This window comes from Vitis vinifera, chromosome 16 (genome assembly GCF_030704535.1).
Source record: "Vitis vinifera cultivar Pinot Noir 40024 chromosome 16, ASM3070453v1".
Taxonomy (NCBI): Eukaryota; Viridiplantae; Streptophyta; class Magnoliopsida; order Vitales; family Vitaceae; genus Vitis; species Vitis vinifera.
Genome location: NC_081820.1, coordinates 6,955,215 through 6,972,146, shown reverse-complemented (window position 1 = coordinate 6,972,146; position 16,932 = coordinate 6,955,215). Strand labels below are relative to the sequence as shown.

The 16,932-nt window shown below is 32.0% G+C and overlaps 1 protein-coding gene across 1 annotated transcript in view; it reads right to left on the bottom strand.

The window, feature by feature from the left end:
- LOC100254297 (cuscuta receptor 1) overlaps window positions 1-16,932 on the bottom strand; it is a 35,320-nt gene that overhangs the window by 6,775 nt on the left and 11,613 nt on the right. The window contains exons 4-5 of the mRNA XM_010663954.3: window positions 12,198-12,359; window positions 12,051-12,125 (exon numbers count right to left, since the gene is read on the bottom strand). Of these exons, the coding sequence (XP_010662256.1) occupies window positions 12,051-12,060 (10 nt within the window). The 5' untranslated portion in view covers window positions 12,061-12,125; window positions 12,198-12,359. The remainder of the gene's footprint in view (window positions 1-12,050; window positions 12,126-12,197; window positions 12,360-16,932) is intronic.

Here is a 16,932-nt window from a genome sequence, read left to right as displayed (position 1 = left end):
CAAATGTATATACAATGGTTCAACATTTTTTTTTATAAGTAAAAAGGATGATATATTAAAGGTGCTAGTAAAAAGGCACATCAAAGTACAGACGTAGTATATAATTAAGGCCAAAAGGAAAGTAATAAAAGGAATAGAAAAACAAACACCCATCTCCTTAACAATGACAACCCCCAAGCAAGTTGGAATGCCACAAGCATGAGCTCCAAAAATCATAGGATGCCCTTAACCTACATCAACTAACACAACCTAGAAAGAACACAAATTCCCCTATGAACCTACATCTTCCAAATTGGAAATGAAAAAGCTACCTCACGAAACAACCGTTGAATTCCCAATGCTCATTTCCTTTCCTTGATAGTAAGTGAATAACTATTGTAATTAATAAGATATTCTAGTTTTCGGATTTTCCTCTCCAAATGAGATCATAAGAGAGGTTTTGTCTTTCCCCTTGAGATCTTTAACCCCATGCCTATTTTTTTTGCCTTCATTTTCCTTAGTAGAGAGCTGATTTATTTTTTAAAAACTGTAGCAGGCATCGCATAAAGGTATTAAAATTAACAAACATATTGGGAAGGTTATCAAGGCTATGCTCTTCCCCTATTGAAACGCATCTAGGCCCCACAACCTTAAAGGGCTCCAACTCCTTAGCCCTGATCACCATCTTCTTACCTAAAGGATCTTTTGCTACATTCCCTAAGAAATCCAACAAATTTACGTCCTAAAGTATCATCCTTAGGGGTTAGCACCCAGAACCCATAGGCCTTAAGGCTTGCCTGAACTTTGATTGAAATGTTGGACCATTGCCGAGGATACGACCTAGTAGAAGAAGAACAGAGAGCAGGGAGAAGAAATGACCTATCTTCAAAACCTGTTGCTTTTTGTTAAAATGGCCTCATTACTTTTGAAAATCACTTCATTGAACCAAGAAACGTCTCCTTTAAAAGATGATCAATGAAGGTCACCATGGGGAATGCCAAAGCTTCTTCTATAGAAGGAAAACATTGAACATTCTCTTAGGCCTTAAAACCCACAACTCTATTAAAGGGGTTGTAAAAAAGACCTTTGGGGTAATCCTTTGAGCATGACCCATCTTTAGCAAGTACACCATAGTTCCTTCCAATTGAGTTTAAGACTTCTGCTGTGGGCAAACCCTAAAAGGACTTGAAAAGGCTTCCAACACCCACGATTAAGTCTTTAGAAGACTCAAGGCCTAATGACCAGCCAGAAGACCCATAAAGCCTAATGACCTTGTTGTTTTCTTCTTCAGAACAATTTGCCTCCATTATTATGTGCAATGATAGACTTGGATTTATTCCCAATACTTGCAAATCTCCCCTAACATGTTTCCTATTGTTCTACTTCACTCTCCTTATTGTGCGTGCACTACCCACCCTTTCATCTCCAACCTCTAGATTTCTAAAACTCCCCTTAGAGGTCAACCATGGTGAAACTTCTCACCAAAATTAGATGGCAAAGACAACTTCTCACCAAAATTAGTTAGCAAAGACAACTTCTCTATCCATAACCAACAATCAGTTCCTCCTACTAGATTTAATGAGAATTCTAGCCTAATTCAGGTGATGCCTCTTTGCCGTCTCTCCTCATCAACTGTCACAAAACCTTCATAAGTTGTACTAGGTTGGTACCTTTAACTTTTAGAGAGATGTGAACATGTTGTAAACTTAGTTTACAATAAATTCACATATGGGAGTGTCCAGAACTTGTGTTGAACATAAAGGTAGACTAAATAGAGGCAAGGTAAATGGTATATTAGTTTATAGGATATTCAAGTGGATTTTAGGATTATTACTTTATAGTCAAGATTATTAGAAGATATTTGTTGCTACAAATGCTGGATATCTGGTGAAGACTATATAATATGTAATAAGGCAAATAGTGATATAGATTGGACAACACTAGAAGATAATCCTACTATACACAAGATACTATAGATCCAAAGGTATAGAGACACACCATTCCTATTACTTCCAGTACATGAGTACCTCATCATAATGGGAGGTTTATACCCTAGATATTATAATGAAGTAATGAGCGTGTTGGTGCTCATGACTTGACAAGAAGTTATGAAAGAATAGTTAGAATCCTTGTGATTCTAACGTAATCTGGGTTCCTGTAGAAATATTTGAAGGGATCAATGCCATAAGTGTAAGTTAGTCTATAAGAGGAACAAAGGAGTAGATGGAAAAGGTGGAGATTTATGTGGCTAGGTTATAGCGAAAGGTTATAGTTTGAAACATTGTTTCAACTACAAGAAACCTTTTCACTAATAGCCATACTCAAATCTATTAGAGTAGTCATATCCATTGCGATGTATCTCATTTATGAGGTATTGCAATAGGATGTCAAGATAGTGTTCTTAATTTATTATCTTGATAATAACATCTACATGATGTAATGAGATATTTTAATAGCAATGACCCTTGTGTGTACAAGAAGGAGAAATGAAGCGTGGTGGTGCTTTAAGATCTTGTAGATAGATGATAATCTACTTCTTGGGAATGATGTAGAGATATTGTCATAAATCAAGATAAGTTTTTTACTCAGTTCTAGAAGGGATGTAATGTATTCTTAGGTTTAAAGTCCTTAAGTATTACAAGAATAGGAAAAGTGTATTATGTTAAGCATATACTCAAGTATCTCTGGAGAACGAAGGATTATGTGCTTGTGTTCCAAAATTTTGAGATAGTATAGAGGTGTATCACATACATTAGTGTGCTCACCATGGGAAACCCATCCCGATAACTTAGACAAGTCATCCCTCCAAGGTAGCACACTATAATATCTATTGAATTGCCCATATCCATGAACTGATTGTAGATAACTTATTGACTTATAAGGAACCCATGACTTGTATCCTATGTGCAACTCTCAATGCACTCAAGTCATGTATAATGTAAGAGATATGGGCTAAATCCTCACATTAATGTCAATGCATAAAAGAGATAGCAAAAGGATAATCAAGCCTAACTTTGTTACTTTATGTCTTGCTTTTAGGGGCTTAATCCCAACGAAGACAACATTGAAATAGTGGAGGTTGACTAAGAGGGAAGAAATGACTAGAAGAAATATGATATTAGAAGGTATGAACAACCTCACCTAATATATACACCACTACTTAAGGTATTATACCAAAAAATTCTCTAGGAAATTAAAGCCTTGGGAGACTTTTGGCCTCCCTAATCTCTACATCAGGAGTAGTAGAGAGGCACCTTAATAGATATTTTTACTTACTTCCTTCCTTGAAGATCATAACTACTAGATCGATGAGTATTGTGGTTTGAAAAGGTGTGTGGATGAGATGATCAAGTAAGAAAAATTGAAGGAGTTCATTGACAACAAATGAACTAAAAGAGGAGAAACCCATAATAAAGAAGAATGAATTTCATCACCACCAAGAGAATTAACCCCCACCATAGTGATTGCCACTATTCATGGTTGACCATTGGCTATTTGTGACTAAAAGAGAGAACTTTAGGAGCTACGTCGATAAGGTCTCGAAGAATTAGCCACCCATATGGTCATGAAAGTAACTTATGAAGGATCGATCACAGCGTACTCACCTTCTCTAGCCAAGATTTAGGACGAATTAGGATCTTTTACTTAAAATGCTAAAGGTTGCAAACTTTAAAGTTTGACAGGTTCTAATCGACCTTGGTAGCACAATTGATATCTCTTCCTAGCTAATGTATGAATTATGTGACTAACCAAAGAAATGCTACAAGCACCCTCATGTGCTCTCATCAAGTTAGACATTAGTTAACCTCTTGGGAGAAATCATGATTCTACCCATGATAGTAAGACCTATCAAATGCCCTACATTATTTGTGATGGTAGACAAACCATCTCCATATAACATCATCATAAGATGACTTGAGATACACAATCTACCAACTACTTCCTATTCCCACATCCAAAACATCAAATTTCCTAGCAAAGAGGGAACCTATCTCCTTTAAGGGGACTAAGCAATGACCTAAAGGTGCCATGTAATGATTACTATTAAAAAGATTGGTAAAAGTTAGTCAAAGCAAGAAACTCAAACCATTGCTAACCCTTAAATAACAATCATCGGGTGACTAGGAAATGAAGGGTGACAAAAACCAATATGGTAGTTGCTAATAGCAAAAAAGTTGGAACTAATGCTAAAAATCTATTTAAAAAATGTAATGATTGGAAGACTACTCATGATACAAGAGAAAGCATGACTCCAAAAGGTGTTAAAGGAAAACCAAGATATTTTCACCTAGAAAGTCGAAATCATGTTAGGATATCACCAGACCATGACACCTATTAAAAAATAAAATAAAAAATTAGTTGTACACATTGAAATGACAACAAGCCATTACAAATGAAGTCACTTGACTCTTAGCCATAGGATTCATCAACGAAGTCTATTACCTCAATTGGCTAGCCAACCTAGTTGTGGTCCCTAAGAAGAATGGGGCATGGAAAATCTTGATAAATCATATTGATCTTGATAAAACACGTCTAAAAGATAGTTATCCACTCTTAAATATTGATCAGCTAGTCGATGCCACTACTAGACATGAGTTATTAACCTTTATGGATGATAGAACTCCCTATGCTTTCATTACTAAAGAAGGATTGTTATGTTACAAAGTGATACCTTTTGAACTTAAAATTATGGGGAACACCTATTGGCATATGATAAATTAAATTCACTAAAGAAATAGGGTAGACTATAAAGGTTTACATGGATGACATGTCAATCAAAAGCAAGTAAAAAGTGAACCACTACAAGCATCTCATCCATGTCTTCACCATATTGCAAAGGCACTAAATAAAGTTAAATACCATCAAATATGTCTTAGGTGTTTCCTCTAGAAAGTTGTTGGGATTCTTAGTGACGCAACAAGGAATAAAGGCCAACTTTGAACAAATCTGGGTTGTTTTTCAGATGCCATTTATTATCACCACAAAGGAGGTACAAAAATTTCTGGGTTGATTAGTTGCATTAGTATGATTCATAGTTAGGACCATAGATAAATACTAACTCATCTTAGAATTATTGAAAAAATAATTAGAATGCAGTTGGAATAACACCTATGAGGATGCCTTTTTGAAACTTGAAGAATATCTAACAATTCCCTTAATCTTGGTTACATCAGGAACAAAAAAATCCTATGTTGTACCTAACCATCTCACAATGTGCTATCAATTATGCACTCATTAAGGGAGAACAAAGAGGAACATAATGCCCAATATACTCTATTAGAAAAACACTCATACATGCAGAGAATCACTATGTACCCATAGAATTAATGACCTTTTTATAGTATCTAAGAAACTAAGGCCATACTTTCAAGTACATACCATAAAAGTCATGACAAAATGGTTGTTGCGCATGATTCTAGCCAAAGCCAACCTCTTAGGGAGAATGATCAAGTGGTTAGTTGAACTAAACAAATTCAATATAAGATATGACCATCCCTGACTTTCAAAGCCCATGTTATTGCAAATTTTGTAGTTGACTTCAATGGTAAGCCTTACTTTAGTGAGGACAATGATATAATTGGAAATATAGACATTATATGTGGACATATCATAACTCACACACCCCCAAGGATTAAGGTATGCTTAAATCCTTAATTGGAGTTAATATAAAGCATGCTATCCAGTTAGGATCCAAAATCACAAAAAATAAAGCAAAATATGAGGCCTAGCTTGCATGATTGTGGTTAGCTTTGAGTGTAAAGACAATCATGCTCTAAATCTTTAGTGATTCCAAACTCATGGTTGGACAAGTTATATGAATCTTTGAGGCATGAGATCCAACCATAGTGAAATATCTTTAAAAAGGTTTGGGAAATGGTGTAGTGATTCTAGGAAGTCACTATAACTCGTGTCCCTTAGCCTTGGAACTAAGAGTTAGAATTTTTAGCTATTAGAGTTTCTAAAGGAGTAGCACTTGATAAAGAATTCCTATTAGAATGAGTAGACATCCCCAATATAGATGGGTCCATACTGGTCTATATCATTCATAAAAGAAACATAGAATGGATGAAACCTTATGTCTAATATTTACAAGATGATGTAATACTAGACACTAAAAAGATGGACAAAATCTATGCAAAAATGCATCCTAGTCATTTGCAAAATGGGGCTTGAACATAATCAAACCCATGCCATTAACACCAAGGTAAAAATAGTATATGCTCTTGGCTACTAGCTACTGACTATTACACTAGATTGGTTAAAGCTAAACATACACATCAGGAAAGTAAAAAGATATTTACAATATGTACTCTAGAACATCATCTATAGATTTGATACTCCTCGAGCATTGATTACCAACAATGATATATAATTCAATTGCAAAGCTTAAGGGCATTTTCCTAAGGGACTTTAATTACCCAGGTGAGGTACTTTCTTAGGATGACGTTTTTCGAGCAACCCTTAATAGTCCAAATCTCTTAAGGACATTTGCCTAAGAAACCTCGGTCGCCTAAGACGAGTACTTTCCTTAGACCATCATTTTTCAAGCAACCTTTAGTGGTCTAAACCTCAAGGGAATTTGCTTAAGGGACCTTAATTGAGTAAACTACCTAGGATGACCCTTTTTTTAGTGTCTCTTAGTGACCCAAATCCCTTGAGGGAATTTGCTTAAGAGACTTTAGTTGCTTAGGTGTAATACCACCTTGAGATAACCCATTTTTGAATAGTCCCTAGTGGCCCAAATGGTTAAAGGACGTTTGTGTATGGGATATTCAAGCAGCCCTTTAGGGCGACCTCTAACGGCTTAAATGGAGTATTCTTATGAGTCATTCAAACTAAGAACCCACTTAGAGCAACACTCTTTACAACCTCAATGACCATATTTAAAGGCATTTGAAGACCTTAGACAAATTCTAACAGCTAAGCGTCACCTAAATTGTAAACAACCAGAGCGATACTTAAAAATCATTGACTGCATTGATAATAAAGAGTCACCCTAAAACCATACCCTTACAAAAAAACCATGGATAATCAAAATAAGAGTGTCATTCTACCTTATTCGCTCAATTGCTATATTTTTCTCTATTTCTTTCCTCGCCACTCATGTTCATACCATCCTCAACCTCTGTAGCACTTATATCTTCTCAACCTTTATTTTTAGGCCAGGTTCTTGAGGACATAATTGCTTCCTTGATTAAAATGTAGAAAGAACTTCCTCCATGAAAGCCTCAATTAATTTTACTTTGGTTTTGAAAGCTTTGGAATGCATCAAATTGCTGGGAAAACTACTAGATCATAGGCGAATGCTCTCTAATAACCTAGGGAAACTAGATTTACTCTCAACGAAAAACATAAAATGCAAAAAAGTAGACCTAGGTGCTTAAAAAATTTACCTTTTGATCTGAATGTTCCTTGATTTATTTCCAATTGATGAAGAAGATCTTAAACACTTCATGATCTTCCACCTGATCACTTTTCCTTGAACTTTGACACCTATGTAGGGTGGCTACACACCTTATGAGGGAGAGATGGAGGCTTTCTAGAAGACATTGGTTAAGGGTCTATCTAACTATAAACCACTAAGATTATGTAGACTTCATTGTTTGTTTAAGTGATTTTTACCAAATTTGGGCTTGAGTCACTTAATCTAACTCTTTGGGTCTTAATTAATTAATTAGTCTGGTTAGGCTCCAATTAATCAATTAATCTAATCAAGAAAAAAATAATTAATCATAAAATCTTGTGCAATATTACACTTTTACCAAAACACCTTTATACATATAAATGATTATTCTCCATATATCTTAAGCTTTCTACCAAAGTAGGGACCAATAAGACTCATTGAAAAATATTGGCTTCCTCATAATCTAATTATGAAGTTGACTCAAAACTCCATGAAAGTGAGTCAATTGCATTGTAGTATCCTATGAAATTATATCGAGATGAAAATTGATTAAATCCACTTTAATTAAAAATTTCTTGGGTTTGTGACCTACTATTAACTACATGTACTCTCTAGGCATTGGTCTCTATAATCTAATTAGGTAGATGCTATCAAACTTTTGGAATTACCTCCACAATCCTTGAGTCTTAGGTCCTCTTATTTTGTGATCAATTGACATATTCTAGTCTATAAAGGACATGTCAAATTCCACTCAAGCAATCACTATGATTATAGATTACTTAATCACGAGTCTTTAAGATCACTCAAGGGGACACATTACCTCAATCCAGTGAGATATCAAGGTGCCTATCTTGAGAATAGCTTTGTCATTATGCCTTAATCAATAGTGAACCAATCTGTAAGGAATCTATGACCATCTTAGGGTTCACCCATAAGTTAAAGCTACTAAAGACTTTAACACTAGTTGAATATTCTCTCAAGGTTGAGAGCCCATGCAACATAGTAGCTTAATGAAGTCATGATTACCCAATAGCCAATGTCATGATTCACTATAGGTTCTCTCCAATGTGCAACTATACACACTAGTGCACTCATCATGGGAAACCAATTTTGAAGATCAAGACAAATCATTCCTTCAATTAGGAGGTAGTACACAACAATTTCAAATGGATTGCTTAATTCCATTAATTGATAATGAACTCGTTATGGTCTTGCAAGTAACTCATGACTTGGATCTTTTATATAACTCGTAATACACCCAATTCATTTACAATGCAAGTGATATAGGTGTGAAGGCTTAGATAAGAACTAATGCAATCATGGATAGAAAAGTGGAATCGTAAATCATAATATATAAATTTATTAATGAAAATTTATTTTGTTACATCATGTCATGCTTTTAAGGGCTCTATCCTAACAAACTCCCACTAGCCCTCAAAGCATGCTGGGTGTACCTATGATGATATCTTTATAACTCTCAAAGACTTTGCTAGGTAAAGTCTTGGTGAAGGGATTTACTAGGTTCTCTGTAAAAGGTATCTTCTCTGATACTTCTTCTTTATATGTTTACCTTTTCGGTGGTTTCTTAGTTATTTAGACTAAGCCACTGCCTCACTATTATCACAAAATATTATTACCAACAAAACTACTCTAGGTCCCATAAAGAACTTCTTAAGACAAATGGATTCCTTTACTACTTTAAAGGTGTAACATACTCAGTTTTCATAGTAGAGTCAACAATGCACAATTGCTTCACTTTTCTTCAACTAACAATCCCACCACCTAGAGTGAACAGAAACCTAAAGGTAGACTTACGAGGCTCTTTATTATACTGAAAGTTTGAATTTGTGTAACCAAGGGGTACCAACTCATCAAAGTGACACACAAGCACATAATTTATCATTCTCTTAAGATACTTGAATGTATATACTTGATTGTCGTCCAATGCTCTAGTTCCAGATTGAACTGATACCTACTTATCATCCCTACAACCAAGAAAATATTCGTTCTAGTACATTATATCACATATATAAGGTTATCCATTGTAGGGACATAGGGTATTATCTTCATGTAATCTTTCTTCTAAAATTTCTTAGGACATAAATCAAGATAAGCTTGATAATAGATGTTGTGGAATTTACAAAGGCCCTTTCTCACTTAATCATTTAAGCTAATTAAGAGTTTAAAATTTAGTAATATCTTGATGGATAACTATGTTTTTATGAAAATTTTCAAAAAAAATATTTATTCCCTAAATTTGAATCCTAATGTAAAAGAAGAAGGTCATCTTGAAAAATGTTAAAAAATTATGAGTGTTTTATTCAAAAATTGATTTTCAAAAGAAGCTCTAAAATTGATATTTTTTTCTCCTTTTTCATACATTAATTATTCCAATTTAATAAATATTTTATCTTGGTATTAATATTTTCAAAGAAATTAATCTTCATAATATTATTAAGTTTCCTTAAACCTTAGTAATCTCTTTAACAATATCCATCTTAAAAACTTTCAAAGTCATTTATTATTCCAATTTAAGATTAGGGTGTAAGAAAATTTGAAACAATAAAAATCTAGAGAGCACCTTATCCAAAAAGGAAAAAAGTATTGTTCTTTAATAGTTTCCTAAAATAAATGAGAGGAAAATAAACTAAAAATTTTAAAAATTAAAAAATTAATTAAAAAGAAAAACAAAATAATCTATCTAGAGAATAAAATTAACTTTAATCAAGGTTTTTTTTATGCATGATAGATTTTATTTTTAACAAAATAGATTTTTTTTCTAGGCAAATCTCTTCAAAAAAATAGATATATATATTTTTTTTTTGTTTAGACATGATAAATTTCCAAACATAAAATAGAATAAAACAAAGAACACTGAATGGGGATTGGACCTGGCCAATGAATAGGAATAGTTGTTCATTTTCTAAAATTTTTTATGGTCAGATTCAATTATTTTTGTTTCATCATAAATAATCATTTCCATTTACCAACCTAGAGGGTAAAGGAAAATAAAGATCTTTATTTTAGAGAAAATGTGAAGTATCCATTTCTTGACTCTAATGTCCTTAAAATGTTTGAGGATATTCTCAAAGTGAAATGGTTAAAAGAATTGAAACTTTGCAAAAAGGTTGGCCAGGTTGATCACCCAAAAAATTACAAGTATGAGTGGTTGGTTTTCAAGCATTGTTATCTTTAATTATATAAAATAGTTAAAAGCATAATAATTAATCCCACTACCATAATATATTAGATTTAAATTAAACAGTATCCAAACATTAATAAAAAATTAATATTTAAAAGTATTCAAATACCAATAAAAAATAAATAGATGAAATGATATTTAACTCTATTTACATCTATTTAAATTTTAGACAAAAAAATAAAAATAACACAAAAAATCTCACCATCAGAAGAAAAAATGCCAAAGAAAAAAGAAGAGAAAAAAAAGTTTATATTTATTATGTTCTAATTAACTCTTTAATAATCTTTAATAATTATAATTAAATCAAGACTTTTTAGGACTTTAATTATAATTATTATGTTCTAATTAAATCTTTACATTTTAAATAATAGAATTAAAATAAAAAAATAATTATGAGATAGAAAATTTTCTACATACTACTAGATTGAAATAACTAGCTATTAGTAATTTACTTGCACATAGCCTACATCTTTCTAGTTTCAAAGTTAATGCTTACTCAAACAACCTGATTTTTTTTTTTAATTCATTTTTCTTTTTTTCATGATTATCTTGAAAATCGATCATTGCACAAAACAAAGAACTTTTTATCAATATAAACAAACAAGAGTTAGACTAATTACCAAATTGTTACATGAGAAAAATAAATTGAATAAGTGAGAGAAGTTATGAATGTTCCTAGAAATGAATGGGGCATATTTCAAAATTAAGGAGTAAATCCCGAAGATGAAATTTTGAAAATTTTTGTTCTTAGAATTAGTAATTTTGGGTCTGTTTGGGAATTGTTTTTTAGAATAATTTTCTATTTTCTAGAACAAAAAATACAGAAAACACGTTTGATAATTAAAAATTGTTTTTTGTTTTATGTTCTTAAGAATATAAAATGAGGTATTTTAAGAGAACATATTTTAGTTGTTTTATGTTGTTTTCACTTATTTTTTAAAGATTGTTTAAAAAAAAAAATTTATGCAAACATGTAGAATGATTAAAAATAGAGCACTAGATATAAAAATTATTTTTAAAACATAAAATATTAAAGATAGATTAAAAATATTTTAGGTTTCCAAACAGACTTTTGTTCTACAAAAATCAAAGAATAATTTTCAAAAACTATTTTTCATAATTATTTTCAAAAACAATTACCAAACAGACCCTTAGATTTTGTTTTACATTAGGATTTCTTATAGCTAGACATAGTTGTTTTTTATGTTCGTTAGAGTTTATGCTAGGATATCAAAATCATTTTAAGGAGTTGACTACTTTTTCCTAGAATTCTTCGACCTTAAGTACAAGTATAAGGATTAGGACAAGCAATTTAATTATCAATTCTAATAATGAAATTTCCTTTTGTCATAAATTAGTTTTCCTTGTAACATAACCAAAAAAAAAAGAAAAAAAACCTTAAATTTGCTCATTGAACTATTGAAAAAAACAAAGTAAGAGTGCAAACATAGGAGTAGATTTTACCTTTCAACATTTCCGCTGTATTGAACTCATTCCCACTTAGATCCAATATTTGCAAGTTTTGCAAAGTATCCAATTCTGTCAAAGGATATGATTAGTAAGGGAGAAAATACACAATGGAAAGAAATTAGCTTTTAGGAACTACTTTACCATTCAAAGGAAACCATTATGAAAGTTGGTTACTTGCAAGACTTAAATTCTTAAGGGAAGTGAGTGCTCCTAGAGATTGAAGGCTGTGATTCTCGAGTTCATTGGAATCAAGCATTAACGTTTGTAGCTTTTCCAATTTTGGAAAATTTCCAGAACTTGAATCTGCAAGAGAAAAATATTAAAGATATAAGTTTTGTTGAGGGTTTGTGGGAATTAATGAGAATAACTAATACACAGAGCATAATAAGTATTTCTCTTGTACTAGTTCAAAATTCCTTCACAATAATAACAATCTAACAAGAAAGGATAATAATGGAAGATATTGATATGAGTGTAAAATGAATAGTTTTAGAGGCATAATTGATGATATATTGAGGGTGTTTGCACATAGTTCAACAATTTTAACCTATAATTGTGTTTAGTCTCTATTTTGGAACTAATACCGAAAGTTAATAAGAATTTTTGCATAATTGAATCTTTTCTATAGTAAGATTGGAACAATTGTAAGCACTTAAATAGAAGATATGTAGAGAAGGATCACCATTTCAATACATGGCGATAATGTAGGAGGAAACTATTGATGTGCATTTTGACACACTAGACTATATAAAATGAAGGAATTGAAATAGATTTTGATACCTCAATATGATTAGTTTGACATTAGATAATTGACAATAAAGAAAGCTATCATCAGGTATTGTCGTTAGTGATCGAATTCAAATTCAACAAACCTACAAACTCACTGGAAGTAGGAGATTAAGGAAGTAGCTATGAGACATTCATATCAATATGCAGATTAATGTATGGCTTGCTATCTCTTGGTATTGATTTTAAGAGGAAAGATTTGGAAATTCATTTCGAAATACAAAATAAGTTTCGATACAAGGAAGTAATATCTTTACTTATCGAGGAGTATTGATTTTGTTGTTTCAAATTTACTTTTGGAACAAGATGAAGACGGGGTATCCATTTGGGTATTGATTTTTACACTTTTTAACGAATTTGTTTGTGCTAACAATAACAGAGATCAAAATTGAGATTTAGTGTGAGATTTTCATAAGATCTATGTTATACATGTGTCAAGCTATGATTAGGCAAGAAACTAATCAAGTGCCCAAAAAAACTTGTCATTTTGTTGAGGAAGAAAATTAGTTCTAAGAGATTTGTACTTTTCTTTTCATTAATTAGAGTTTTTGGATAGAAAATTAGATTTTTCTAGGACAGTTCTTAGATTTTCTTGGCTAACGAATGAGATCTATTTTGCAAATCTTGTCTTGGAGTGCAGGAATTTGTTAATATCCAGATAAACTTTTGCAATACAATATTAAAGATTGAGAAGGTGCATTTCTCTATAATATTTTGAATTGTAATATTTTAGAATTCTGGTTTCTTTTATTTTGAGTTTTTCCGATGTTTGGTTGTAAAACTAGATCTCCTCCTGATTAAAGAATTCATTTGATATATAGAGTGTATTCATCTAATGTTTTCTATAAAAGGAGAGGTTTAATAAATCAAGACAGGAATGAATCTGATCATTGTAATGTTAGAGTAATCAATTTTCTAAAAGATAATCTCAAATATAAAGCTAGTAAATAGGAAATCCTATCTAAGTGTTGGAAAATGATGTAATTGTATTGTGACAAGATTTCTTTGAATTCTAATGGTTAGGTAGGGTAGATCAGTGTATAATATCTTTTTTTCATAATCAGTTTCACAATTGATCACCTCAAAATATGATTCTTACATTCTTTGATTATTTTGTATAGGATATTCTCTTTGTAAATTCATTTGATTATTATCAATAATCGGTTAATAAATCTTTGTGAAGATGACCTAGATGCTATGTTGGCCTTTGTGTTTGTTTTGAATTTCAAAGGATGAAATTGTTTTGGTTTGAAAGTTGGAGGTTCTGATGACAAAAATTAGCTGTACTTGTACAATTTAATAATTAGTTGTCATTTATTTTCTAATTAAATCATATGCCAGAAAATAGTAAAACTAAATATCTAAGTAAAAAGACACCAAATATGATGTGGAAAACCCTCCTAAAGGAGATAAAAAGGCATGGGGAAAATTTCTTCTACTTCAATAAAAAAAGAATACAAATACTTACTAAGTACTTTTTTACCTAGATAACTAGTTAAAACACATATTAGTGCTTGATGTGGGAATCCATCATCTTAGAAACACAAAGAATGGGAAGAGAGTAAAAGACTATACCAAATGATCTTTTCCAAAAGGTTGATGAAAGGACTTCACATTCATTCTTGAGCCTTAAACAAGTGTCTAGAAAAAAAATCATTATTTTCGTTTCATTTTTTCTCTTTCACAATATACCATTTTTAGATTTTTGGCATCCCCAAAAGAAAACCCATATGCTACTTATATTTGGACCTAGAAAGAACAAAAAACAATTGCTCAATATATAGGCTTAAGAAACTCTTCATGGGTTAGATAAACCCACCCAAATAATCTTCTCCTCTAACACATGAGGTAGGTATCCCGATTTATAACTCCATCATATGGAATTTAAGTCACCATACAAGTTGCAGAATTGAAGCTTTTGCTTGAGAACAACCTTTGTTAATATGCATGAGGCATTCTTGTTAGTGTGAATCTTTTTCAACTTAGCTACATTTTCTTCAACTATATCCCTTAACCAATGATAGGTTTAGGGTCAATTTATAATGAAGCAAGGATCTTTCTTACTCTTATTCTCTATTAAAGCTTTATAAAGCTCGACGAGAAAGGGTTAGTTAAGAACTATTGACTATAAACCATAGCGGTTATAGGTACTTAATGGAGATGTCTCACATCAATATGCTTGGTTTGAGAATGATGCATGGTACTCTTTTTTATATCCATGGTACTTTGGCTATCATAATAAACCACATACTCATCTTACTTTAAATTTAGTTCTTAAAGAAAACGCTTTAACTATAATATTTCCTTCTTTGTTTTTTTGGAAACTATATATTTGAATTTTATTGTGCATAAAGCAACATAGTTTTTCAATTTGGACTACCACAACACAACTCCCCATGTAAAAGTGATTAAACACACCCAAATGTAGATCTCATGGTATTGATTTCACCAGCTATATATGCCTTTTTAAACCCTTCGAAGACCGTCTGAGATTCCCTAAAACATAACCACATACTTATGCCACCTCTTAAGTACTTCAAGATGCACTTTACTATTTTCCAATGCACATTTATGGGCTAAACAAGAACCTACTCACAACTCCAACTGTTTGAGCTATATTTGACCTTATGCATACCATGACATACATTAAACTCCCAGTTGTAAGAAATACTTTCCATCTTCTTTTTATTTTCATTAGAAGTAGGATAACATTTCTTGCTAAGCTTGAAATGACCACTAAGAAGAGAGCTAACTTTCTTAGCTTATTTCATTTTAAACCTTTCAAATAACTTCTCAATATATTTTTACAAAGACAACCATAACTTCTTGGAATTCAGGTCACATGTCATTTGCACCCCCAAGATCTATCTAGTGTCCCCCAAATCTTTATGTACAAAACACTTGATAACTCCTTCAACTTGCGAATCAATTTAGGATCTTGCCTACTAATAAGAATGTTATCAACATATAATAATAACATCATGAAACTATCACCCAGAATTTTCTTAAATTAGATACAAGGATATGTTTTTGTTCTTAGAGAGTCATGGCTTATCATGAATGAGTCAAACTTCTTACACCACTGTCTTAGAGCTTGCTTCAACCCATAACAAATCTTCTTCAATTTTCAAACCGAGTGCTTTTTGTTTTTTATTGCAAAACCCTACGGTTGTTCCATGTAGATTTCTTTCTCTAAATCACTATGAAGAAAAGTTTTCCTTAAATTCATTTCTTCAAGCTTAAGATCCAAACTAGATACTAACCTTAAAACAATTATTATGGAAGTCATCTTCAATATTGAGGAGAAAATTCCATAAAAAAACCACACATTCTTTTGCTTAAGGCCTTAAAAACCAACCAACTTTATATTTTACTAGCTTTCCAATGTTTTCCCTTTTCAACTTGAAGACAAATTTATTTTTTAATTCTTTTATTCCTTTAAGAAGTTCTACCAACTCATAGGTTTCATTTTTCTAGAAGGAATCCATCTTATCATGCATAGCTCTCAACAAGTTACCACTATCCTCATGAGACCCGACTTTTGGAGAACTTTGTGGCTCTGCCTCAACAATAACTAACATGTACTCAAAGGAGTGATATTTGATAGAAGGACAGTGATCTCTAATAAACCTCATAGCCTAAGGTAGCAAATTCTTTTGAAGAGGTGATTGCTCGGTTTGCTTTACCTGCTCAACTAGCTCTTATGCAGATGTGTCTCTTATACCATCATCTCTTACTAACTCATCAACTTCATGTTCCTTATTTTTAGGCTTTTATGATGAGGTAGGAACAAGTAACAAATTTAATGAAAGCATCACTTGTAATTTTAGACTTTTTAGCTTTGTTAAAATCTTTTAAGGTTTGATTCAATTGGAAGACCACATCCTTGCTTCTCACCAATTTTTTTTGATTGGATCCCATAATCTGAATCCAAATTCTTTATCACCATAACCAAAAAAGAGATGTGGGACTACCTTATCATCAAGTTTAGATCTCTATTATTTGGGAACATGCATAAAACTTGTACACATGAAGACTCTCAAGTGAGAATAGGAAACATATTTTCCTATCCATGCCTTCTCGAACCTCA